Below are 25,399 nucleotides of genomic sequence, written 5' to 3' on the forward strand. Positions count from 1 at the left end.
TATAATCAAATCTGTCAGTATTTTCCTTTATGGCTTCTAGTTTCTTGATTTGCTTACGAAGGTTTCTCTACAGTAGGCTATAGAAATATTCACAAAAATCCTTCAGATACTTTCATTTTCGCATATAGCTCTTAAATCCATGAGGAAATTATTTTTTAGTGTAACTTGAAGAATGGATCTTTGTCTTCTCCAAATGAATAGCCAGTTAGGTCAACATGTAGCAACATATGTCAAATAAATCAGCTTGTTGCCATGTTGAAAGCTATTAATTGAAAAAAGTTTTTACAAGATTACCAGTAGCCCACATTTTGTTTTTATGCAAGGAAAGGAACCCCTTCCACAAGGTACCTTATTTTGATCTGCCAGAAAATTTTTAAAAGGCTTCATTGAGATGTGTTTCATGTCCCATATAATCTACGATCTAAAGAGTACAATTCAGCCTAGGTGCTGTTGTTAAGTGTCTGCCTTCGGCTTGGGTCATGATCCCAGGGTCCTGGATCGAGCCCCGCCATCGGGCTCCCTGCTCAGTGGGAAGCCTGCTTCTCCCTCTCCCACTCCCCCTGCTTGTGCTCCTGCTCTCGCTACCTTTTTCTCTCTGTTAAATAAATAAATAAATAAAATCTTTAAAAAAAAAAAAAAAGTTGGGGCTCCTGGGTGGCTCAGCCGGTTAAGTGTCTGCCTTCGGCTCAGGTCATGATCCCAGGGTCCTGGGATCAAGCCCCACATCGGGCTCCCTGCTTGGTGGGGAGCCTGCTTCTCGCTCTCTCTCTGCTTGCCACTCTGCCTACTTGTGTTCTCTCTCTCTGTCAAATAAATAAATAAAATCTTTAAAAAAAAAAAAGTGTACAATTCAGTGGTTCTTGGTATATTCACATAGTAATACAACCATCACCACTACCTAATTTTAGAACATTTGATCTTGGTGTCCATTAACTAGTGGTCACTCCATCCCAGACATTCCCCTTTTCCCCATGCGTAGATAACCATTAATTTACTTTCTTTCTCTATGGATTTTCCTTTTTTGGACATTTCATATAAATGGAATCCACAGGTTGTCTTTCGGAACTGGCATCTTTCATTTAGCATAATGTTTAAGATACATCTGCATTGTAGTATGTACCAGTGCTGCTTGCTTGCTTTCTTTTTTTTTTAAAGATTTATTTACTTATTTGAGAGAGAGAGCGCACATACGTGTATGAGTGGGGAGAAGAGCAGAGGGAGAGAATCTCAAGCAGACTCCCCACTGAGGGCAGATCCCAACACAGGCTCCATCTCAGGACTCTGAGGTCATGACCTGAGCTAAAGTCAAGAGTTGGACACCTAACTGACTGAGCCACCCAGTTGCCCTGGACTTCATTCTTCTTTATTGATGAATGACATTCCATTGTATGGATAATGTTGCTGTGAACATTTGTATACAAGTTTCTGTAAACATATTTTCATTTTTCTTGGGTATATACCTAGCAGTGAACTTGATGGGCCATCTGGTAACTCTCTTTAACCTTTTGAGGAACTGCCAAACTGTTTTCCAAAGTGTCTGCACCATTTCACATTCCTATTCATTTCTCCACAGAAAATTTTTATAAAAAACAAATGTAAGATATTTACAATGTGAGTGGTGCCCTTTTGAAGTGGCTCTTTTGTTTAATGTGAAACCACGTGCATTGGGCCTGAGTTCACAGTCCCTAACCCTTGTCAGAATACAATAATTCATTTATGGGAAAATCTGATGTAACTTTTACTTCCCTCCTGTTGCCATTTTAGAATTCCCTAGGGGTAGAAATCAACATCTCTATATATTCCTTTCCACTACAGCCCCATTCCACCTTTTTTTTTAAAAAACAAAAACAAAAACAGAGTTAAGTGTATACATCTGAGCTGTGTTAACTTTACTTCTCAGGAAGAGCTAAGCAAGGTTTGATTAGATTATCCATGTGACAGATAGTCGGTGAGTATAATTTTTTTCCCAGGATTTAGCTTTGGGAATGCTTTTTTTTTTTTAAGATCTTTATTTATTTATTTGAGAGAGTGAGCCAGTGAGAGAAGCAGGCTCCCCGCTGAGCAGGGAGCCCGACGCGGGGCTCGATCCCAGGACCCCGGGATCATGACCCAAGCCAAAGGCAGACACCCAACCAACTGAGCCACTCAGGCACCCTGGGAATGCTTTCTGTGTGTATTTCCCCTGTGGCTTACTAATTGTAATTTATGTCTCCTATTTGACTTTCTTGTTCTGACTTTCAGAATTAGTTTGTTGGTATAATACAGTATTTCCTTGGTCATGAGACATATTCTTTTCTCCCAGTTTTATGTTTCTGAAATTAGGAAATAACACAATTGATAATTATATTTAATGTGGTAGTGGTTAAAAATTTTTTCTCCTGAAAATGCGGTCAGTGATTCATGAACCCTTTTTAAATTACTAACATCTTGGAATTTAAGAAATATGTGCCGTACGTAAGTGTGAAAACAGCTAGATTTATTGGTGATGAGTGCTTTGAAAGTTAGGAATTATTGGTGGTTGTCACTCTGTTTTAAATGAATGTTGTTCTGTAGTTGAGTATAGAAAAAAAAGCTTTGTCCGGGGCACCTGGGTGGCTCAGTCGGTTGAGCATCCAACTCTTGATTTCAGCTCAGGTCATGATTTCAGGGTCATGAGATTGAGCTCCACTTTGGGCTCTGTGCTCAGCGGGGAGTCCGCTTGAGATTCTCTCCCTTTCCCCCTCCCCCTGCTCACACACCTCCTTCTCTCTCTCTCAAATGAATAAATCTTAAAAAAAAAGAAAAAAGCTTTATCCAACTCTGTAAGTGTAGTTTATGTTATATAAATTATTTAGGAACATAGTTCAAGTTTTCTTGGTATCTTTATGAAGATAGTCTAGCTTTTTGTGATTTCAGTGATTTGTATATCAGTGATTCAATATAAAACATCTTAAGGCAGTTAGTACACTGCTTACCCTTCTACTTTTGAAGAGCAAATTACATGGTGATATACATAGTGCTTATTTTTAAAATCTTAATAACAGTGTAAGATTATATAATACTTAAAGAAAAATGTCAATCCTTTAGTATTTTTATTTTTGTTTTTTATTTTCATTTTATTATCTTTTAGTTTTTGTCTACATATGTAATTTAAAATGTAGTATTATGTATGTTTTCTTATTCAGTTAGTAGATATTTATTGAATACCTTTTATGTTCCGGGTACTTTGCTAAGGATATTGCAGCAAATAAGGCAGTCAGGATTCTTATTCTCATGGAACAAATGCTGTAGTGGAAAATACGGGTATTAAGCATATAATTTACCCCAAAAAAGCATATAACTTACTATGATGATGAGTGTTAAGAGACTTAGAAAATGCTGCATGAGCACTTAACAGGGAGCTCTCCCTTAATCTAGCAGGGAAATGACATAATCAGATTATTTTTTAAATCATATTTCTAGCTGCATCTTAGAGCAGGGATTGGAGGAGAACAAGGTGGATATGCAGAGAAGTTAGAAAGCTGCTATATTCTCTGTAAGATTTGTTGTTGTTTTGGACAGAATGGCAGTGGACTTAGAACTGGGTGTAATCAGAAATTATTTATGTGGAATTCACAAGTTTTGGTGTTAGGGTCACGTTGGGAATAGGGGAGTGAGAGGAGGCAAGGATGACCGCCAGGTTTCCGACTTGAGCAACTGGTGGTACTGTGCTTACTTAGCTAATATGATATATCCTAAGAAATAGGATGGTCATCCATAAGATGTATGATTAAAGAGTATAAAAGCTAGGGCAAATTAAGATACGTACTGTGCTGTAATTTTTTAATATCTTATATAGTTAATTTATATCTGTTTTCTTACTGTTGAGAAATAGAGTAATGATTACAGTCTCTTACTATGTTTGATAAGGACCACAGAGAAGACAAAAATTTATCACAGATGAGACAAACTATACTTAAGCTAAAAATCTGCCAACATTGTTCAATCTGCAATGTGATAATTTTAGATAAATGTACTTACCCAAAAAGAAAGAACAGTTATTCTTACGTATTAGAGTTAATATAAAATATCTTTCTTATCAGGTTGAAAAAAAAATTGTAGAACTCTATTATATGTTTATAGAGTGTCATCATACTGCCTCCTTCTGTGTTTATCATATGTGCATGTGTTCCTGGCTGTCGGCTTGACCTTTCTACTTAAATGTTTCACAGACATCTAAAATTTAACATACTTACTGAACTCTTAATCTCATCCCAGTAGACAACTTTTATAATGTCAGCCACATGAGGGCAGGGATTTTTGTGTTTTTGCACTGCTATGTCCCTAGTTCCTGTTACATAATGGTCACTTGGTAAATAATTTGTTGATGGAATGTCTAAATAGTACTACCATACAATTCACCAGTTGCTTACGTTTTCAATTCTCTCCCTCCTTTCCTGCATCTTGCTGAAAATCAAATCAGTTACACCTTTGAAGTATCTCCTAATGCCTCTTTTGCCTGGCTGTTTCCTACTCAGACTGGGTCTCAGCTTAAAGTTAATTATTTTTCTAAGATATATTCCCCGTTCCTCCAAGTTTCCTTGATATACTACCTCATATATTCAATACCTTCACATTTATTATAAGTTATAATCACATATTTAAATAATTAGTCAGGGGCGCCTGGGTGGCTCAGTCGTTAACCTCAGGTCATGATCCCGGGGTCCTGGGATCGAGCCCCGCATCGGGCTCCCTGCTCTGCGGGAAGCCTGCTTCTCCCTCTCCCACTCCTCCTGCTTGTGTTCCCTCTCTCGCTGTGTCCCTCTCTGTCAAATAAATAAGTAAAATCTTTAAATAAATAAATAAATAAATAAATAAATAATTGGTCATTTATCTGCTCTAAAATTTAAAGTTCATAAGACTTAGGACCATATTGAATTATTTATAACTATTTCTACAGTGGGTATCACAATTCTCAAAACATATTTTAGGCTCTCAAAATATTCATTGAATGAAGGGATAGATTAAGGATGATGAATGCATAAAGGAAATGATAATCATGGTTGCAGAGGTAGTTGGAGAGCCAGTAGAATGTGTGATCATAGAAGACAAGCGAGAGTTTCAAATAGCAAGTATGCTGGATGTAACAGGAGTAGTAAGACCAGGAATGAAAATGATCTTTTGGAGGCAGCGTAACATAGTATTGAGAGGAACCAGACAGACCTGGGCTCAAGCTTTTATTGATTATTAACTTGTTTTTTCATCTCTAAAAATGGAATAATAATAGTAATTGAGGTAATCTGTATAACATTAGCATAGAGCTTTGCAAATATAAGAGGTCAGTAAATTTTTAGGTATGTAATTTTTTTTTTTTTAATTTAACCAATGCATTCCACTGGAAGGACTCAGTTTTGCAGTATTTTAAAAAATACATAGTAGGGGCGCCTGGGTGGCTCAGTCTAAGCGTCTGTCTTCGGCTCAGGTCATGATCCCGGGGTTCTGGGATCGAGCCCTGCATCGGGCTCCCTGCTCTGTGGGAAGCCAGCTTCCCCTCTCCCACTCCCCCTGCTTATGTTCCCTCTCTCATTGTGTCTTTCTCTGTCAAATAAATAAATAAAATCTAAAAAAAAATTAAATAAAAAATACATAGTTGATTTTATATTGCCTTGCTAAATAGTGTTTTATCAAAGTATGCCTATTCCCTTCCAACCTGTTATGATAGAAAAGGTATGTACACAAAATGGTCTCCAAACTTAGTTGAATTGTTTTCCATAATGGTTTGGTATCTCACAGACCAGAGCACTGTGTTAACAGTGAATTTGTTTATTTTTATCAGATCCGTTGTTTGTTAATTGGATGTGAGATTAGTATGGGAGGTGTGGGTGGGTAGTAGTCATCACTTCATAGAGGGAATAGGGTATGAGGTAAAAACAAGTTTGAGCAATTCCTGTTCAAAAGTTTTATATTTGTATTGCTTGCCCAGGTATTGTCATATTGCAATAATATATGAATATATAGCAATAGAGCATTCATAAATCACTATGAAATGTGATTTATTTTGTATATTTATAGGTAGTATCTAATATGTTGTTACGTTATCATGCTTTGGGGCACCTGGGTGGCTCAGTCAGTTAAGCTTCTGCCTTCAGCTCAGGTCATGATCACAGGGTCCTGGGATGGAGCCTGGCATCCAGCTCCTTGCTCAGCTGGGAGCCTGCTTCTCCCTCTCCCTCTGCCTGCTGCTCCCCACCCCCACTTGTGCGCGCTCTCTCTCTCTCTCTCTCTCTCTCTCTCTGTCAAATGAATAAATAAAATCTAAAAAAAAAAGATTGTCATGCCTTGTGTTGATATAATGTATATATCCTATTAATACAATTAGTAATTTTCTCTCCTTTTTTTTAGATCTCATTTATTTGAGAGAGAGTGCGTATGTGTGCGCACGAGTTAGGGGGGAGGGGCAGAGGGAGAGAGACAAGCAGACTCCCCACTGAATGGCAGAACTACCCAGGCACCCTAGTAATTAGTAATTTTCTAAAAAGCTTGTTCACAGCTAAAATGATCTCAGTGAAAGGGCTTCATGATATAGATTTAGTGTTAGTTTCCCTTGAATTTGGACTAGACTGTTCTGGATTGTTTCAGTGATTTGAAGATATCCTGTAAATCCCAGCGTTGCATGTGAGATGAATGTTGAATTTGTCTCTTAGAGTAAAGAGATTCTAGCAGTCTTAGTTCTGTGTTTCCCCTTGGAACTATATTTTGCCTTGAATATATTGTAGTAGGAACCAGAATACATTGTGTAACAACATGGCATCCTTGTCCCTGGATGGAAAACCTAGATTATATAGATACCTTTCCAAAAGCTGAAAGAGTATCATTCACAAAGAATACTGCTTTCAGAGTTCAATATCAGAATTCTGGCAGCTGGTGTAGGGACTGGTTTTCAAGCAGTTTACATTTAGCAGATAAAAAGCATTCTTTGTTGTGAAGTATCTTCAGAATTTGGATTTATCTTTACTAGAAACACTTAAATTTTGGTATGTAGGGTTTGCCAATCATGCTTTTCCAGTCTCACTGCCTAGATGGATTCACAAAATATGCCCTTAGGCATACTGTTCTTTTTCCTCTTTGATCAAGTTAGGGAAACATATTTCTCTATTCTTACATACATTTCTGGGGTAGTGATCAGTGTTTTCAAATTAATTCTTTTTTAGTTTGTTGATATTTATATAATAATCTGTGTCACTGAGATTCAGTTTTTCTCATTTTAAAATGAAGAGAATCATGCTCTCCAAACCCTTCTCTGGAATGTGTTAAAAGTAAGTAAGTGCTGGTAAAAATGCTTTTGAGTTCTTTGGAGGAAATACTGAAGTTCTGCTTCACATTTATACATATATATATGAAGAGTTCTGGATTCCTTCATTATGAAAAAAATGTAGGGAAATTTAAATGGATATAGAAGCAGTTGTTTCTATGTAAATTATTTGTTTTTATTCTAGGACAGATTTGTTTTCATGACTAACCAAAAAAATACATGGCAGGTATATTAGTTCACCACTAGTAATATGAAACCCAGGATGGGTATTAAAAATTAAGAAACATGCGGTGCCTGGGTGGCTCAGTCGATTAAGTGTCCAACTCTTTTTTTTAATTTAAGATGTATTTAGTTATTTTAGAGAGACAGAGAGAGAATGGCATAGAGCAGGGGGGAGGGCCAGAGGAAGAGGGGGAGAATTTTCAGCTGCTGAGCATGGAGCCAGACTCGAGGCTTGATCTCATGGCCCTGAGATCATGACCTGAGCTGAAGGCAGATGCTTAACCTACTGAGCCACCCAGGTGCCCCAAGTGTCCAACTCTTGATCTCAGCTCACGTCTTGATCTCAGGGTCGTGAGTTCAAGACCTGTGCTGGCCTGTACACTGGGGGTGGAGCCTACTTAAAAATAGATAAATAAGAAACAAGAAAGAAGAAAGAAAGGGGAGAAAATGACTAGAAAATAAAAAATTAAAGCCAGTAAGATACATCGCAGAAAAGACATGCAATTAATTCAAATACTTATTGAACACCTCCTACATGCCAGGTCCGGTTTTAGGTGCTAGGACATTACATTGAACTAAACTGACAAAAATCCATTTCCTGGGGGCACTTTACATCCCAATGGAAAGACATCCATAATAAATAAATACATTGTACACCAGATGGTAAGAAGAGCCATGGAGAAAAATAAAACAGGACAGAGTGTTAGAAGAAGATGGTGCGGTAAGTGTTTTTCAGTTTTATAAAGGATTGTCAGAGATTGCCTGTTCTATAAGGTTACATTTAGGTAAAGGTGAAGGACATGAAAGAGCAAATCGTGCAGTTAGTTATCTGGGGAAGGAGTGTTCTAGTCAGGCAGAATAATAATTGCAAAGGCCCTGTGGTAGGAGTATTTTACTTTGAGAAACAGAAGGAGGAGACCTCTGCTCCCCACCCCCCCCCCTTCTTGGAACTAAGTGGGGAGTTTGGTAAGAGGTAGAAGAGAGGTAGAGTGGATTGTACAGCAGAGTAAATAGGGCCTTTAGACCATTGTAAGGACTTTGACTTCCATTTTGAGTGAGGTGGGAAGCCATTGAAAGGGTGTTGAGCCCAGGAATGACATGATCTGACACAAGCTTTTAAAGGATCACCTGGCTGCTGAGTTGAGAATAAAGAGATACAAAGGGCTGAAGCAAGGAGCGAGCCAGTGAAGAGACTTTTGCAGTAGTCCAGGTGACATATTATTACTTGGATCTGAGTGGTAGCTGTCAAATTAGCGAGAAATAGAATGTGCGTGTATTTCGAAGGTAAAGAAGACTGCTGACTAAATGGACATGTGAGGCATGAGAAAGAGAAAGGAGTTAAGGGTGATTAGGAATTTTTAGCCTAAATATTTCTAGCTGGAGTTGCATTTATTTATGAGGAGATGAGGAAGCCTGTGGGAAGAACAGTTGGGGGGGATGAGGCAGAAGATGAACTGATTTTAAGCAGGCTAAACTTGCGGTGTCTGTCTAGTAGACATCTAGGCAGTGTGTCAGGTAGGTATTTAGATATAGGATTCTGGAGTTCAAGGAAGAGGTCCCACCTGGCGTCTATCTAGTGATAGAAATTTGTGAATCAACAATGTTAGATGGAATTTGAGGCCAAAAGTTTGGATTTGGTCATTTAGCAAGTAAGTGTAGATGGGGAAGGGAAGAGCATGCCCTGGGGTGCGCCAGTGTTTAATGTTCAGGGAGGAAAGGAAAAACTGGTAAAGGAGACTGAGGTTGACTAGCCAGTAAGGCAGAAGAATCCAGAGAGGGCTCCTGGAAGTCAGTGCAGAGACGATGGGGCTGTTCCGCTGTGTCACATTCTGTGGCTAGGTCAAGTAGAGGACTAAGAACTGACCGGTGTACTTAGTGGCATGGAGTATGTTAGTGACCTTGACTAGCAGTTTATTTGGAGAGGTGGTGGTGAAAGTGTGATTGGTGCATTCCAGAGAAAAAAGGTGAGGATTTAGAGATGGCAAGAATGGACTGCCCTTTGAAGAAGTTTGGTTATAAGAGGGGGACAGAGAAATGGGAAGCTGGTAGAAGATACGGGGTCAAGAGGAGTTTTCTTAGATAAGAAATATTGTAGTATGTTTTCATGCTGATTGGTATCATCCAGAGGAAAAATGAGAAATGGATGATGCAAGGGAGAAAGGATAGTTGCCCTAATAAAGCTCTTGAGAAGGCAAGGAGAGGGTAGGTTTTAGTGCTCAAGTGGAGGGGTTGGAAATATATGTATTTTTTAATTATTATTATCTTTTTAAGCAGGCTCCACACCCAGCGTGGAGCCCAACATGGGGCCTGGGCTCACAACCCTGAGATCAAAACCTGAGCTGAGACCAAGAGTCAGATGCTTAATCGACTGAGCCACCCAGGTGCCCCACTGTATTATGATAGCAGGGAAGGCAGACTCTATAGGAACAGACACACAGGAGGTGGGTCAGTATAGTGGGGGCTTGTGGCCGTTTTCTTCTGATTGTTTCTACTGCCATCATCAGATTGGAAGCAAAATCAGTGAGGGTGGAGGTGACTTCAAGTAGCTGTGTGGGAGAGTGGCAGATTAGGGAAATAGGTTTCAGCACTAAGGGTCCAGTTGAGGTTAGCGTTCAGGAATGTAAAGTGAGATCAGTGAACATGATTTTTCTTAGACCAGCTTTGATGGTACAGAGACAGAAGGAGGTATAAGATATAATTTTGAAGCTGTTACTAGTGCGATTAAGATAATGTAGTAAGTTTATAGAAAACTACCTCTATGAAATACATATAATAAACATATAAGATAAAACTTGTATATAGGACTCTTATAACAGAAGGTGAACTCATGTAAGAAAGGAGAGGAGAAACATTTTCTAAATGCCAGATATTATGTTAGAAGCTATAGGGGCCTTAAAATTCATTCATTCAGCTATTTATTGGATACTAATATATGTGCTGTTCATCATTCTGGGTGCTGGAAAAATAGTCGTGAACAAGCCAGAAGAGGTCCCTACCCTCATGAAGCTTAACACTGTAATTATTTGGGGATGTAGTTGACAAATTTGGAAGAAGGAGGAAAAAAGCTGATTACTCAGATTGTGATCCTATATGGATAATAGGTATTCAGGGAAGGATCAGGTCAATGCAAGCTTAAATGTAAGTGTTAAAACGTAAGTCCACAAAGCATCATCCAAAAATTTGTTTTTTGCTAGATTGGGTTACTTCCACAGTGGTGTTTAGAGTAGCACTCCTTCATCAAGCACAGTAATACTTTTGCATTGAAATGTATGACTATTCACAAAAATTGTGGTGATTAAGACCAAAATGGATCCAAATCAGGTCTGGTCAGGTTTTGTCCTTAGTGAATTATGAAAAAGCTTCTGGTTCTCAGAGTTTTAAATTTCAGGATTATGAACCCATCTCAGACAAGATAGGACTTTGTACTTTTTTATTTTTTCAATTAATTTATTTGAGAGAGAGAGAAAGCGACCATGGGAGGGCAGAGGGAGAGGGAGAAGCAGACTCCCCACTGAGCAGGGAGCCTGACGCAGGGCTTGATCCCAAGACCCCGAAATCATGACCTGAGCCAAAGGCAGCCACTTAACTGACTGATCCACCGAGGCGCCCCGGGACTTTGTACTTTTAAAGGGAAAGAAAGCACACGGCACAGAAGCAAAAATAAACATGATTTGTTAGGGACAGTAAAGGAAACTGAATTGACGACGTCATAGGGGATGTGTGTTGGGAAGTAAGGACAAGCAAGTTTGAATACTTAACGAGCTGGATTATGAACAGCCTTGAAAACTATTGTGAAGCATTAGCAAGAATTGTTAGAGTGAGCTGATTGGAAGATTACCGTTGTGGCTGTTTTTGTGAATGAATAGAGTGGGAACAAACTGAAGAGTTTAGTCAATTGGCCAGTATTTACTGAATACTTAATATGCTGCTACTCTTAGTAATAATAATTAATTATTGGTACCTTCTCTTGAACCCTTGCTGTGTTGCCAGGCATTGGGCTATGCATTTTACTTACATTCCTTGTAGAAGTTGTGAAATAGTTATATGATCTTTGTCCTTGAGAATCTTACAATCTTGTTGGAAAGAAAAGTCTTCAGGCACGTAGTTTAAACTATGAAATATTCTACTTCATAAATGGAATGTTCTAAGGAATAGGCTGTTCTTCTTTTTTCAGATACTTGTCCTGGATCTTGATTGGATATATGCTTAGAATAAAAACTAGTCTATCAATCTTCAAGAATAGTGAATTGTTTTGGTTTTATATTTGCTAGTCAGCCTTCTGATTATATGGTAATTTGGTTTCCTGAAGATCTTTATTTATGAGAAGGAGGTTGCCCTGTGTAGATTATTCAGATTCACAGGTAAGGTGTGTATCTTTTATAAAATAATAATTTGCTCATTTAAAAATATTTTATGAATTTGGAAAAAAATATTTATGGATTTGGGGAATTAAAGCATGCCAACTGACTATTCACTATTAGGAAAACTTGTAAAATTAAATTTCTGGTTTTCAAAGTTTTTATATCAATTGTTACAAATCATTTATATAACAATTTTTCAGTGTTTGTCTTTTTCACTAGAGTATAAGTCTTGTAAATTTAGGAACTGGGTCTGTTTTGTTGAGTACTGTGTTTCCAGGTTTTTGCACAATGCCTGGCACATGATAGGAGCTTAGAAATATTTTTGAATGAATGAATGAGTGAATGAATTCAGAGTTTAATTGTACACCAGCAGCAGAGATAATTCCAGCCTAAGAGTCCTAACCTGAAAAGCCCGAAACCTCTTAAAAAAGGTTGGAGCACTAAAACCACTCCATAACATGTATTAATACAAGTAGTTTATGATATCTGTAGAATAATAAGCTTATTCTAAAATTTTAAATTTATTTATAACTAAATTAATTTAAGTTCATTTTGTACTGTATTTTGGTTAGTTATAACTGTGATTTGGGATTCTTCCTGACCTCCTTGCCCCTCTCCCCTTATACCCATTTTTCACATTAAGCAATAGTTGCTTTCTTTTCTGATGAATTTTTGTTACGGTTTATCCTGCAGAGAAAGAGATGCTGGATGCAAGTTTTGGAGATCCCTGTTTTTTATGGAACACAGTTCTGTAAAATTTCCCTAAGCTTCCTTGGCAATAACAGACACTTGTGATGGACCCTAGAAATACTGCTATGTTAGGATTGGGTTCTGACTCTGAAGGATTTTCAAGAAAGAGTCCCTCTGCCATCGGTACTGGCACAGTGGTCAGCAAGAGAGAAGGAGAGCTAGAGAACAGCACAAAGGAGGAAGAGGACCTTCGCAAGTGGAATCGGGAAAGAAACAGCGAAGCAGGGAAGGAGGATGGTTTGACTGATGCACAGCAACAGTTTTCAGTGAAAGAAACAAACTTTTCAGAGGGAAACTTAAAATTGAAAATTGGCCTTCAGGCTAAGAGAACTAAAAAACCTCCAAAGAACTTGGAGAACTATGTATGTCGACCTGCCATAAAAACAACTATCAAGCACCCAAGGAAAGCACTTAAAAGTGGGAAGATGACAGATGAGAAGAATGAGCACTGTCCTTCAAAACGGGTGAGTAGAATTGTTGACATTACTTGGATTTCTTTATTAATTTTTTATCCAACTTTCATACTTATTACGGGAAGTTTGATTTTAATCTCTGTTATTTCCAAGTAGTCCGTTTTGTGAGACTACAAGAGGCTCTGAGGCTTGTCAGGGACGTGCATGATAGCATGACCGTGAATGCATGTGTATTTGTATGGCAGACATTTGAAATGGGATATACCTATGTTGTTACTCCTGCATGTGATAGTGGAAACAATACTGGCTTTGCAGTTAGGAATTTCCTACATTTGAATCTCACCTTCCTATTTACTAGCATTGTTATAGACAGATTAACAGGGAAGAAATTGAGGCTCAAAGATGTCAAATGATTATACCACTTACCTTTTAAAGGTGGTTGTAAGGATCCAGTTAACTACCATATGTTGAAAGCTTTTGTGGGTTTTTGTGTTTGGTTTGGTTTGGTTTTTCATTCTTTTCTTTTTTTTTAAGAGAAGGAGAGAGAGAGTGTGAGGGGTAGGGGAGGGGCAGAAGCAGAGGGAGAGGGAGAGAGAGAATCTTAAGCAGGGCTCGATCTCACAACCCTGAGATCATGACCTGAGCTGAAATCAAGAGTCGGAAGCTTAACTAACTGAGTCACCTATGCGCCCCATACGTTGAAAGCTTTTGTAAAATGAACTGTTTAATACAAGGATTAATTCCTGTCACTCTTCATAAAGCAAGTTGATACATTAAAAATTGTCACCTCTTTCTCGTAGGCTATCCAAATATAATAACTAATTTTTCAGGGCGTCTGGGTGGCTCAGTCAGTTTAGCTGAATGCCTTTGGCTCAGGTCATGATCCCAGCGTCCTGGGATTGAGTCCCGCATCGGGCTCCCTGCTCAGCGGGAAACCTGCTTCTCCCTCTCCCTCTGCTGCCTGCCCTGTTTGTGCTCACGCTCTCTCTCTCTCAAATAAATAAATAAAATCTTTTTAAAAAACTAATTTTTCTTAACCTTATTTATTCTGTGCAGTAAAGATATTAAATTTGTGGGGCACCTGGGTGGCTCAGTCGGTTAAGCTTCTGCCTTCGGCTCAGGGCATGATCCCAGAGTCCTGGGATCGAGCCCCACATCAGGCTCCCTGCTTAGCGGGGAGCCTGCTTCTCCCTCTACCTCTGCCTGCCTCTCTGCCTACTTGTGCTCTCTCTCTATCTCTCTGTCAAATAAGTAAATAAAATCTTAAAAAAAAAAGGATATTAAATTTGTTTTAGGTCATGTGTTGACCGCAAGTTTTAGCCATTTCTCTTTTTTCTTTGTCTTTTTTTTTTTTTAGATTTTATTTATTTATTAGAGCAAAAGAAGGCACAAGTGGAGGTGGGGTGGGGAGGAAAGGGAGACGCAGGCTCCTTGCTGAGTAGGGAGCCTGACGTGGGGCTCGATCCCATGACCCTGGGATCATGACCTGAGCCGAAGGCAGCTAGATACTTAACCGACTGAGCCACCCGGGTGCCCCTAGCCATTTCATACAATATCTAATTTCAGGCAATGGGCACCATACATGCCCACGTGCATATTTAAATTATTTGTATATATAAGTAAAACAATGGATCTAGCTAGAAAGAATTGGCTTAACATTTTGGCTAAAATTTTGAAATATTCCTGACTGTGTGAAATAACAATTTTTACTGTTAATTACTTAACATCAAATTCATGTGCTTTCTGCATGTTACCAGAAACCATAATGATGCAGGCTCTTTGTTCTTCAAATTGCTGTGGCATCCAGAAATTTTTAATAGTTGCTATTCTTCAAAGATTATAGACATGTAAAGTAGTTTGGGATGTTTTATTGATAAAATGAACTGTGAATGAGTTAGATTAGAAGCCAGGAAAAAAACGGGTATTGTACCAATTCTTGAAAAAATGAACTGGATGAATCTTTGCTAAGTTGAGTAACCTCCCCTGAGCCTTATTTTCCTCATGAGGGTATCTGTTCCTGCTGAACTCAAGGATTTTCATAAGGTTGATTGAAAGAGATTTTTATGTAGACCTTTTTCCTTAAAACAATGTAAGAGTTTGTAAGGTCTCCTTCCTTGTGAAAGTCTCCAGTCTTCTCATTTATAGTGGGACTATGAATGCCTATCTTCAATGGTTGTATACAAAATTAAATTTATATAAAGCATCTGGCATGTGACAGGTTCCTGTGAATGTTTTCTTTTCCTTGTTACAGCCTGATGTAAAGCTTCACAACCTGCGGTCCCTGGGAGGATGCTGGCCTGTGGGGTTGTCCTCACAATGTGACAATCAGTATAGAGTTTTGTGTTTTTACATAGCTATCACCAGCTTCTTAAAGGAGGTCATGACTCTAAAAAGATTAAGCATCCTTGGCCAAGGAAGGAAAGAGGGACTATTACGAGTCATGTTGGTAGTTTTAAGAAAGTGTGGGCACTTTATTTATTTTAAAACAAGGCTTTACTAAATGCAACTGCAACATTTACCCCCAATTCTTCAAAAGTAGTTGGGTTTGTCAGTGTTGCTTTTAAAGCAAATATTACAGGGAACCTGTGTGGCTCAGTCAGTTAAGTGTCCAACTCTTGATTTCAGCTCAGAGTGAGATCGAGCCCCATGTGGGGCTCTGTGCTGGGCGTGGAGCCTGCTTAAGATTCTCTCTCTCCCTCTCTCCCTCCCTAAAAAAATAAAATAAAAGATAAAGCAAATATTAGGCCTTATATTCTTAATAAAAACAAATATAGATCATATATTTTATCTCTACATAGAATTTTTCTTTCAGCAGTATTCAGAGAGCAAAAACAAGGCCCTCTGAAAAAATAAGTTATTTGCTGTTATGATTAGTACTGAATGATTGTTAACTGTTTAATTTTTTAAACTGCTTATGTAATTTTTATTTTTATTTATTTATTTTTTAAAGATTTTATTTATGTATTTGACAGAGAAAGACACAGCGAGAGAGGGAACAGACGCAGGGCGAGTGGGAGAGGGAGAAGCAGGCTTCCCGCGGAGCAGGGAGCCCAATGCGGGGCTTGATCCCAGGACCCTGGGATCATGACCTGAGCTGAAGGCAGACGCTTAACGACTGAGCCACCCAGGCGCCCCCTGTTTATGTAATTTTTAAAAGCAAAACCCAAGTTCAGTGCCATGAGTGAAATTTTCCCTTTTCTTGAATTATGTGACATACTGTTAAATTTATGGTGGTTTACTCATGAACTCTTTATTTAGAGGGATTCAAATATGTCACTAATTTATGAAAAATTTCAGTTCATTGTTTAGGAACTAGGACATTAATAACTGGAGTGTGAAGTTTAGTTCATTCTTTTGAGAAAATATTAGAGGATGATACTCTTAATGTCTTTTATTTAAAGTTATATTAAAGATTTTAAGGGTCCTAATTCTGTTTTTATTAAATGTATTTGTAATGTATTTTTTAATATGTTTTTAGATTTAATATGTTTTTAAAGATACTGAGTTACAGTGCTGTGTACTTGGTGTGAAGTGTACTTGGTTTATGTTTCAGTAATTTTGAGACCTTTCTATATTACATTTTGGCAAAACTGAAAAATTTCATATTAATGATAATAATAATTGAGTGTTGGCAGGAATCTAGGGCAACAGGCTCTCTCATCCACTGCTGGTGTTGAGTAAATTGGTATGGCACTTTTTGAATTGTGCTATTCTTTTGTTGGTGAGTTTTCAGGGTTCTTTATACATTCTGCATGTAAGACTAGCTAATACTAACTCCCCGTGTGGGTTGTCTTCTCACTCTCTTGACAGTGTCCTAGATGCACAAGGGTTTTCAGTTTTGATGAACTCCGGTTTATCTATTTTTTCTTCTATTGCCTATGCTTTTGGTGTCCTATCCAAGAAATCACTGTCAAATCCAGTTTATTGAAGATTTTCCTCTATGTTTTTTTCAGGGTTTTAATCATTCTTGCTCTCTGAATTCAGAAACTAATTCAGACAGCAAGAGATACTTTGGACATGGGAAGCTGTTATAAAAAATGTCATGTGTAGAGGCACCTGAGTGACTCAGTGAATTAAACATCAGACTCTTGATTTTAGCTCAGGTCATGATCTCTGGTGGAGAGATTGAGGGCCCCCCCCCCCCGTGGGGGGTGGCGGGCTTCATGCTGTGTGTGGAGCCTGCTTAAGATTCTCAGTCTCCTTTTCCCTCTGCCCCTCCCCCACTAAAAATATATAAAATAAAATGTGTAAGAGTATGGATAATGGACCAGAAAATATTATTTGATTAGGTAATAAACTCCTATGATTCAGAATTTAAGAGAGAAAAAAGGAAACAATGAAATATTGTTACTGTCATTATCTTTCTCCCCCTCTGAGTCAATCTATTTTGGAATCCCTTTTTAGACAATCTCATGATAACCCCTTACCAACTGTGATAACGATTAAGCAGAACAACCGTTTCTCAATCAAAATGAAGAAAACTGATATGTTTATTGAATACATTTTCAGGTTTACATTTACACTTGGAAAATAATACCTCATTAAGAACTAGTTGTTTTGTTTTTATTTTTTTATTTTATTTTTACTTATTTTTTAAAGATTTTATTTATTCAACAGAGAGATAGCGAGAGAGGGAACACAAGCAGGGGGCGTGGCAGGCAGAGGGAGAAGCAGGCTTCTCACCAAGCAGGGAACCCAGTGTGGGGCTTGATCCCAGGACCCCAGAATCATGACCCGAGCCGAAGGCAGACGCCCAATGACTGAGCCACCCAGGCGCCCCTGTTTGTTTGTTTTTAAAGATTTTATTTATTTATTTGACAGAGCACAAGCAAGGGGAGAGGCAGGGAGAGGGAGAAGCCACCCAGGCACCCCAAGAACTAGTTGTTTTGGAACCAAAATTGGTGCAAAGAATCTTCCAGGAAAATAACTCCCAACATTAGAGTCTGTAATATCTCCCAAAAATATATTATCTATATACAGGCAAATACATATGTCTCCCTCCTCCCCCCTTAAAAAATATAAATAGTTGGGGTGCCTTTGTGACTCAGTCGGTTAAGGATCCAATTTTTTTTTTTTTTTTTTAAGATTTTATTTATTTATTGGAGAGAGAGAGAATGAGAGACAGAGAGCATGAGAGGGAGGAGGGTCAGAGGGAGAAGCAGACTCCCTGCCGAGCAGGGAGCCTGATGCGGGACTCGATCCCGGGACTCCAGGATCATGACCTGAGCCGAAGGCAGTTGCTTAACCAACTGAGCCACCCAGGCGCCCAAGGATCCAACTCTTGATTTGGCTCGGGTCGTGGTCTCAGGTTCCTGGGATTAAGCCCCACATTGAGCTCAGCGGGGAGTCAGCGACTCCCTTTCCCTCGGCCTATCCCCCACTGTGCGGGTGCTCTCTCTAACTCTCTCTCAAATAAATAAATAAAATCTTTTTAAAAAATTTCCTGTAAGGGGCACCTGGGTGGCTCAGTCGGTTGAGTGGCTGCGTTTGGCTCTGGTCATGTCATGATCTCAGGGTCCTGGGATCAAGCCCCACATTGGGCTTACTGCTCTGTGGGGAGCCTTCTTCTCTCTTGCTCCCCCTGCTCGTGTTCAATCTCTCTCTCTGTCAAATAAATAAATCAATAAAATCTTTAAAAAAAATTTCCTATAAAAATTTGGGTTTTGTTGTCTTGCCACTTCATGTGGTGTCTGTCATTTCATAAGTTGTCAGAATGGTCTATTCATTCTTCTGTAGCAGCATTTTAGAAAATAAGAGTAGAGGTGGAAGTCATAGTATTTACCTGCATTTATTACACATGAACTTAAAAGGAGAAGAGATAATGGTACCTTCCTTTCTGTCATTTAAACAAAATTCCAGCTTTGGAATTGTGCAGCATGTATGTGCAGTTACATGTGATCCCAGTTTACTTAGGTTACTGAGCCAAAAAAAGGTGCTTTTGTGACAAATGAAAAATAACCAAAATATCTGTTTCCTGTGGCCGGTGATTAAAACTGAAACTTGTTTGAGTTTAATGGGATTGGGGTCTATTTCAATACCACTATACACTGATTACAATTTAGGTCACAGAGCATTGAACCTCTAGTACTATGTGGACTGACATTTTGCCAGTGAATAGTTTATTCGTTGTCATTTTAGCCTCGTTGAGTGGATTTAATGAGCACAGTGGATTATAAATAAAATTTACAGCGCTAATTATAATTTTCCTCCAAAAGATAGTTTTCTATTTGGAAAAGAAACGCCTGTGCCGATGTAATAGATTCTCTAGAAAACAGCTCATTGAAGAGGTGATTTTGAATTTCAGTGAAGTGATTTTTATGGAGAGTTATTAAAACCCACATGAGTCCAAGTATTCTAATTAATTCCTTTTGGTCTGAGATTTTATTAAATTACAGAACTGATAGATTAATGTTTCTTTAATAAGAAACTATACAGATAATAATAATAGTATCTCAGCTCTTGCTTAGTATAGCTAATTTGCCTAGCAGTTTTTAAATTGTTGCACACAAATCCCAATTGTTTTGAAATGAAGTGTTGAGGAAAAAGTGGGTTAGATACTACCTAGGTTTTGGCTTTTCTTTCTTTCTTTCCTTTTTTTGCCCCCAGAGTGAGAGGGAAAGAGTGCGCACACGCCGGGGGTAGGAGGTGTGGGGCAGAGGAAGAGAGAGTATCTTAAGCAGGCTCCATGCCCAGCGCAGAGTGTGATGTGGGGCTGGATCTCACGACCCTGAGATCATGACCTCAGCTGAAATCAAGAGTCAGAGGCTTAACTGACTGAGCCACCCAGGCGCCCGTATCTGTTATACTTTAGGTAACTGGTCAAGGGATTAATATTTTACTTGCATTACTTATATTTACTTGTATTACTTATGTTACTAATAATTGTACTTTTCACAAAGGAAGATCAAGTTTTCTTTCATTTAATTTTAGACATAATCTCTAGTCTAGCCTCACAGTATTCTTTGATTTATCTGTTTCTCCATAAAATATTTGAGTGCCTATCCTGTGCAGTAAACAGGTTATTATCATGTGATAACTTCCATAATAAAAATACAGAGTACTTATGAATTCACAGAATCATTGAGAGGAGGTGGGTGGAGAATATGCAAGGAAAGCTTTATAGAGGTGTTCATATTCAGAATTAGGTATTGGCATCTTTGTTAGAATTTGCTAGAAAGAGAGAGGGGCTTTGGGGGAGCAAAGTAAATACAAGGGCAGAGGCACAGCTAGCATGTCTCACAGGTTTGTCAGTCGTGATACAGGATAAGAATCTGAAAGCCCTTTAAAGTAGGTGAGTCCTGAGAAAATACAGAGTGGAGGACTACTTGGGGTACTTACATGTTCTGCTTTTTCGTGTTGCACTCAAAACTTAGGGAAACTCCATTTTTTTTGTCTGCATTTTCTTCTTAAGAAATCTTGGGTTGAAGTTTCTTCTCTGTTTCGACTTAGTGTTTTAATTTTAATTTTAATTAATTAATTAATTTTTTTTAAGATTTTATTTATTTATTTGACAGAGAGAGAGAGACAGCGAGAGAAGGAACAAAAGCAGGGGGAGTGGGAGAGGGAGAAGTAGGCTTCCCGCGGAGCAGGGAGCCCGATGCGGGGCTCGATCTCAGGACCCCGGGATCATGACCTGAGCCGAAGGCAGACGCTTAACGACTGAGCCACCCAGGTGCCCCATATTTATTTATTTTTTAAAGATTTTATTTATTTATTTGTCAGAGAGAGAGCACAAGCAGGGGGAGCGGCAGGCAGAGGGAGAGGGAGAAGCAGTCTCCCCACTGAGCAGGGAGCCCAACGTGGGGCGATCCCAGGATACTGAGATCATGACCTGAGCCGAAGGCAGACGCTTAACCATCTGAACCACCCAGGCGTCCCGTGTTTTGATTTTTAAACCATGTAGTGTTGCTTCTAACATAAAATTTTTAAAAAATTGCATGACCATACCCGTTTGTTTTTAAGAATTTTTTTCTTTGTTTTTAAAGTTCTAAAATTTTGTGGTTGTACTTTATATTAGAAAGAGGAAACATTTTATTTTTTTTTTTTGAAGATTTATTTATTTATTTATTTGACAGAGAGATAGACAGAAGAGCACAAGCAGAGGGAATGGCAGAGGGAAAGGGAGAAGCAGGCTCCCCACTGAGCAGGGAGCCCGATGCGGGACTCGATCCCAGGACCCTGAGATCATGACCTCAGCCGAAGGCAGACACTTAACCATCTGAGCCACCCAGGTGCCCGAAAGAGGAAACATTTTAAAGTTAAAATTGCTTTTTTGGAAAGTTTTTTTTTATTTGAGAAATTTGGAATTATTTATAGTTGTAGTTAGTAGGAGCCCTATCCTTTATAGCTGTAATGTTAAACCTTACCAAGATATAGTACTTGAATTTTATTTTACAGATCTGTTAATAGTGAATTCCCTTGGTCTTTCATGCAGGAAAGTCAAGCAGGAATAATATTGAGGCAGAGTGGTGCAGCTTCTTGAGCACATAGAACTGCAACAGCAGGTGGCATTAGAGATCAGGTTTAAGGATGAGTTGCAAGGATTTAACTATTAAAGGGGGAGGGGAAGTGAGTCGTATTGGGGTTTCAGGATACAGCTGGCAAAGCTCCATGTGACCGTTTGTGGTGTTGGTTTGTATAAAGATTTTTTTTTTAAAACCAACTATTTCATAATGGAATTCTGCTTCATAGAATTAAGAATTCGTTTTCCAGAAGAAAAGGAAACTTGTTGTATGTCTAATATCCCCCTCTCCCCTCACAACTAAAAGGTGGGAAAATATGAGGATATTATCCAAGATCTATATAATAACCTTTGTCTTTTTGTTATAAATGAGTATCACTTTATACCAGCAAGTACCTAATGTCAGGAGTTAAGAGAAGTATGTAAGATTGGGTGAAGACCTACAAAGGAAGGGAATGGGTGGGTGGTTGCATGTTAACTGTGACTTCCTTGGCACCCTTTAGTGTAGATATGGGTCTTCAAGCTGGATTTATGGTGTTCCTAAGGCTTTAGTTTATCCAGAGTCTATTATCTAAATTGCAATTATACAGGTTAGCAGAAGAAGATAATATGAACAAAGATGTCAGAAACGGTAACTTTGGTAAAGTGAAATAGTAACCACTACTCACTCTTTAAACAAAATAGGTTCTGAACTATTAAATTTGGCCTTTGTCTACTCTTCATTTTTTAACAGCCAAGTTTTTATCTACTATGTATATTTTACCATCAGTTTTGGAAAACATCTCATAGTCAAGTATGTGCAAGTTTGCAGTAAAATGTTCTGCTACTGTGTTAGGAAGTCAGAGTTTAGGAGGTGTGCAGAGACATTCTGACCCAAATGCACAGATGGTAGATATGTACAATAGAATATTTTAGCTATTTTTAGCCAAGCTACCTGGAATTAGTAACACCTCAGAATATATGTGAATGGAGAAAGATGATCCTAACAGTTGCAGAATTCAGTAGTAACTTTTCACAGTAACAGCAATGAAGTAAGATAGAACCTGCTTCTGAACCCCACCTTTTTATTTTTTGCCCAAATTGCTGAGTGTGATTATCCTCTAGTCTTTGTCTAGTCCTTCATCGTATGGGTAGGAGCTACGGAAGACTGCTGAGAAAATCACAGACACTTACAATTAGCAACCAGAGGCAAAGGGTGCTTGGTCACTTTTCCTTAAGCTGCTTGTTGATTGTGACCACTAGGAATTACCAGACAACTGGAAATTCTCCTACACGTACTTGGTGACACATTTTTCTCTTAGCTGCAATCTCAAGAAGTAAATTAGCTAACATAAACATGAAAAATCAGAAAAATAAATTTGTTACTAAGTTCTTAAATAAAAGCAAAAAGAAAAAAATTTCATATGCAATAGAGAAGGGAGATAGGATGAGAGGGTAGGAAGACTCGGCTTACATGTCACCCAGTTCTATTAAAGGTTACCTGAGCTGTAACCTCTGTGCTTCCATTGCATATATTTCTGTTCTATAACATGTGTCACATTATAGTGCAATTATTAGTTTCTTTTATTTACTAGTGAATGAATGCTCCTTGAGGTGACCATTTTAGTTTTTGCATTTAAGGATCACAAACTATGCTTAAAAAATAAGTCATTAAGATTATGAACTGTGTGTTAAGATCAGTAAGCATTAAAAAAAAAAAAAACAGCACCACCACCAAAAATATACCCCCTTCACATTTAGCTCGAGAATAAGAGGATTTGTTTTCTGTAGCTCTAAGATGGTGCTTTTGCATATATTTTCCTAACTGAAATACTCATAAATATTTTCTCCTTTCAGTTACTAAAAGTGTGTGTTAAAACTTTTAGGTCTATTTAAAACAATCTATAGTTTGCTACTTTTAAGAAATTAGTGTTATTACCTGTGGCTGTTTCATGAATTTCCTGGGAAATCACAACTTTGGTGACTACCCTTAGAAAACCCATTCATCTTATAATAGGTCAAACAAAACCTTTCTTTATTTTACCAAACTAAGCTGTCTGCAATATCTCCATTCAAAAACAACCCCACATTAGGTTCTTAGTTTAAGAAAACATTTTTAGATTGGTCAAACACCTTTTCAAAGCATTTAACACATCTTAGTGACTCCTCCACTAAAAGATGGTACAAGATGAGCCCAAGTGACACTGTTTTATCATTACTGCTGTCAGGTGTTGTTTATCCCAGTGCCTTTTTTTTTTTTCTCCCCTTTTTAACCAGTTTTTCATTTTTTGGCTCCTTAGCTCTATCCAGGGAATAGGAGGTCACATTTCTCTCATCTTACCTGCACCTTGTGAGTTAAGTGTCATCTGTGAGTGTGTAGTCTTTCTTGTACCAACTTATGAAAAGGTCCAGAATACAAGTCTATATTATCCCACCGCTTCTTTTCCACTCCCATGTTCTTGTTGACAAAAGTTATTCAGGCTAGAAGACCTGATGGTATACAGGTATCCAGGTCCTGCTTTGAATGGAGTTCTGTTGTCTTACCTTCATACTGATTATTTTGGAAGCTGCTTGAGCTAGTTATTTTGTAGTAGAGAAGAGAACAGTTGGCACAGAGCCCAGCTTCTCCATGGCAGTAGCTGTTATGCAAATTCTCGTGGATCTTCACATTTCAGTAAAGCCTTCTTTTCTCCCTTTACATACACAAACAGCTAAGGGGACAGCAATGATCTGTCTTAAGCCTTGGAGACAAAACAAGATGCCACTCTTTTCCCAAAATATCGTCCATTATGGAAGCATCTGCTCCTGTAAATGGAGGGGAAAGCAGATCTCTTCTATTGCACTGTGAAGACTGCTATAAATATACTAGGAAGATTCAGACTATCATAGTCAGTTTCATCAGGTTCATCCTCAATTCTTTCATTTTGTAGTAGAAACTTCTCTAATCAGTGCTGCATTTGGTTGATTGAGCAATTCACTTTCTCTTAAAGTGTTGGATGTTAAGTTTATCTGCTTGAGTCTGTATCGTGGTTTGTTTGAATGGTGTACAAAATGAGGTATGGTAAATGTGAATATTTCTCATTTCATTGTTAATCTTACTAATGGAAAAAGTCATTATTGAATCAAATTGAAAGAAGGCATAGCTTTCCTTAAGTTCCAGGGAATTAAGCCTAAATATCATCACACTGACTTGCTAATTCACATGCTGCTTTTTATGGTAGCCTATTCATATCTTTTATTTCATTTTAATGACCATAAATCACTCCAGAGATGCTCACATACAGACTGCTCCATAAAGTGCACATTGCTAATTAATTTCAAGATATAGCTGTGTAGAAGACTTTTGGGGAGACATCAGAATTAAGGGCCTTATATGATGAGATAACAAAACCTAGGGATTTTATGAAACTGACTGAGCCAGCCAGATATTTCTAATTTCTAACATAATTTTATGAGTAACTTATGTTTCTTACTATCATTGGGGAAAATTTTGTCCATAAACCTTTTTACATTTTTTAGTGGTTGTCCTAGAGTTTGCAATACACAGTTACAACTAAGCCAAGTCCACTTCCAGATAACACTGTCACTTCACAGGTACGTTATAATAACAAAATAACCCAAATTCTTCCCTCTCCTCCTTTGTATCATCGCCATTGTTCATTTCACTTATATATAAGGATATGTATATATACACACACATATATATAAAAACATACCTTGTCAGATACATTGTTGCTATTATTTTAAACAGACTTATCTGTTAGATCAATTAATAATAAGAAAAATAAAAGCTTATATGTGACCTTCACTTTTTCCTTCCTCAGTGGTCTTCATTTCTTTATGTAGATCTGTTTCTGAACTATCATTTTCCTTCTCTCTAAAGAACTTTGAACATCTTTTTTTTTTTTTTTTTTTTAAGATTTTTTTTTTTTTTTTGAGAGAG

At 38.1% G+C, this 25,399-nt stretch overlaps 1 protein-coding gene across 4 annotated transcripts in view; it reads left to right on the top strand.

Annotated features, from left to right (window-relative positions):
• Positions 1-25,399, top strand: part of ASH1L (ASH1 like histone lysine methyltransferase) — a 196,241-nt gene that overhangs the window by 15,789 nt on the left and 155,053 nt on the right. For all 4 annotated transcript variants that reach the window (XM_032398349.1, XM_032398348.1, XM_032398347.1 and 1 more), the window contains exon 2: positions 12,547-13,067. In XM_032398349.1, coding sequence (XP_032254240.1) covers positions 12,648-13,067 — 420 coding nt within the window. In that variant the 5' untranslated portion in view covers positions 12,547-12,647. The remainder of the gene's footprint in view (positions 1-12,546; positions 13,068-25,399) is intronic.

The sequence above is a fragment of the Phoca vitulina genome, unplaced genomic scaffold (genome assembly GCF_004348235.1).
Source record: "Phoca vitulina isolate PV1807 unplaced genomic scaffold, GSC_HSeal_1.0 scaffold115, whole genome shotgun sequence".
Taxonomy (NCBI): domain Eukaryota; kingdom Metazoa; phylum Chordata; class Mammalia; order Carnivora; family Phocidae; genus Phoca; species Phoca vitulina.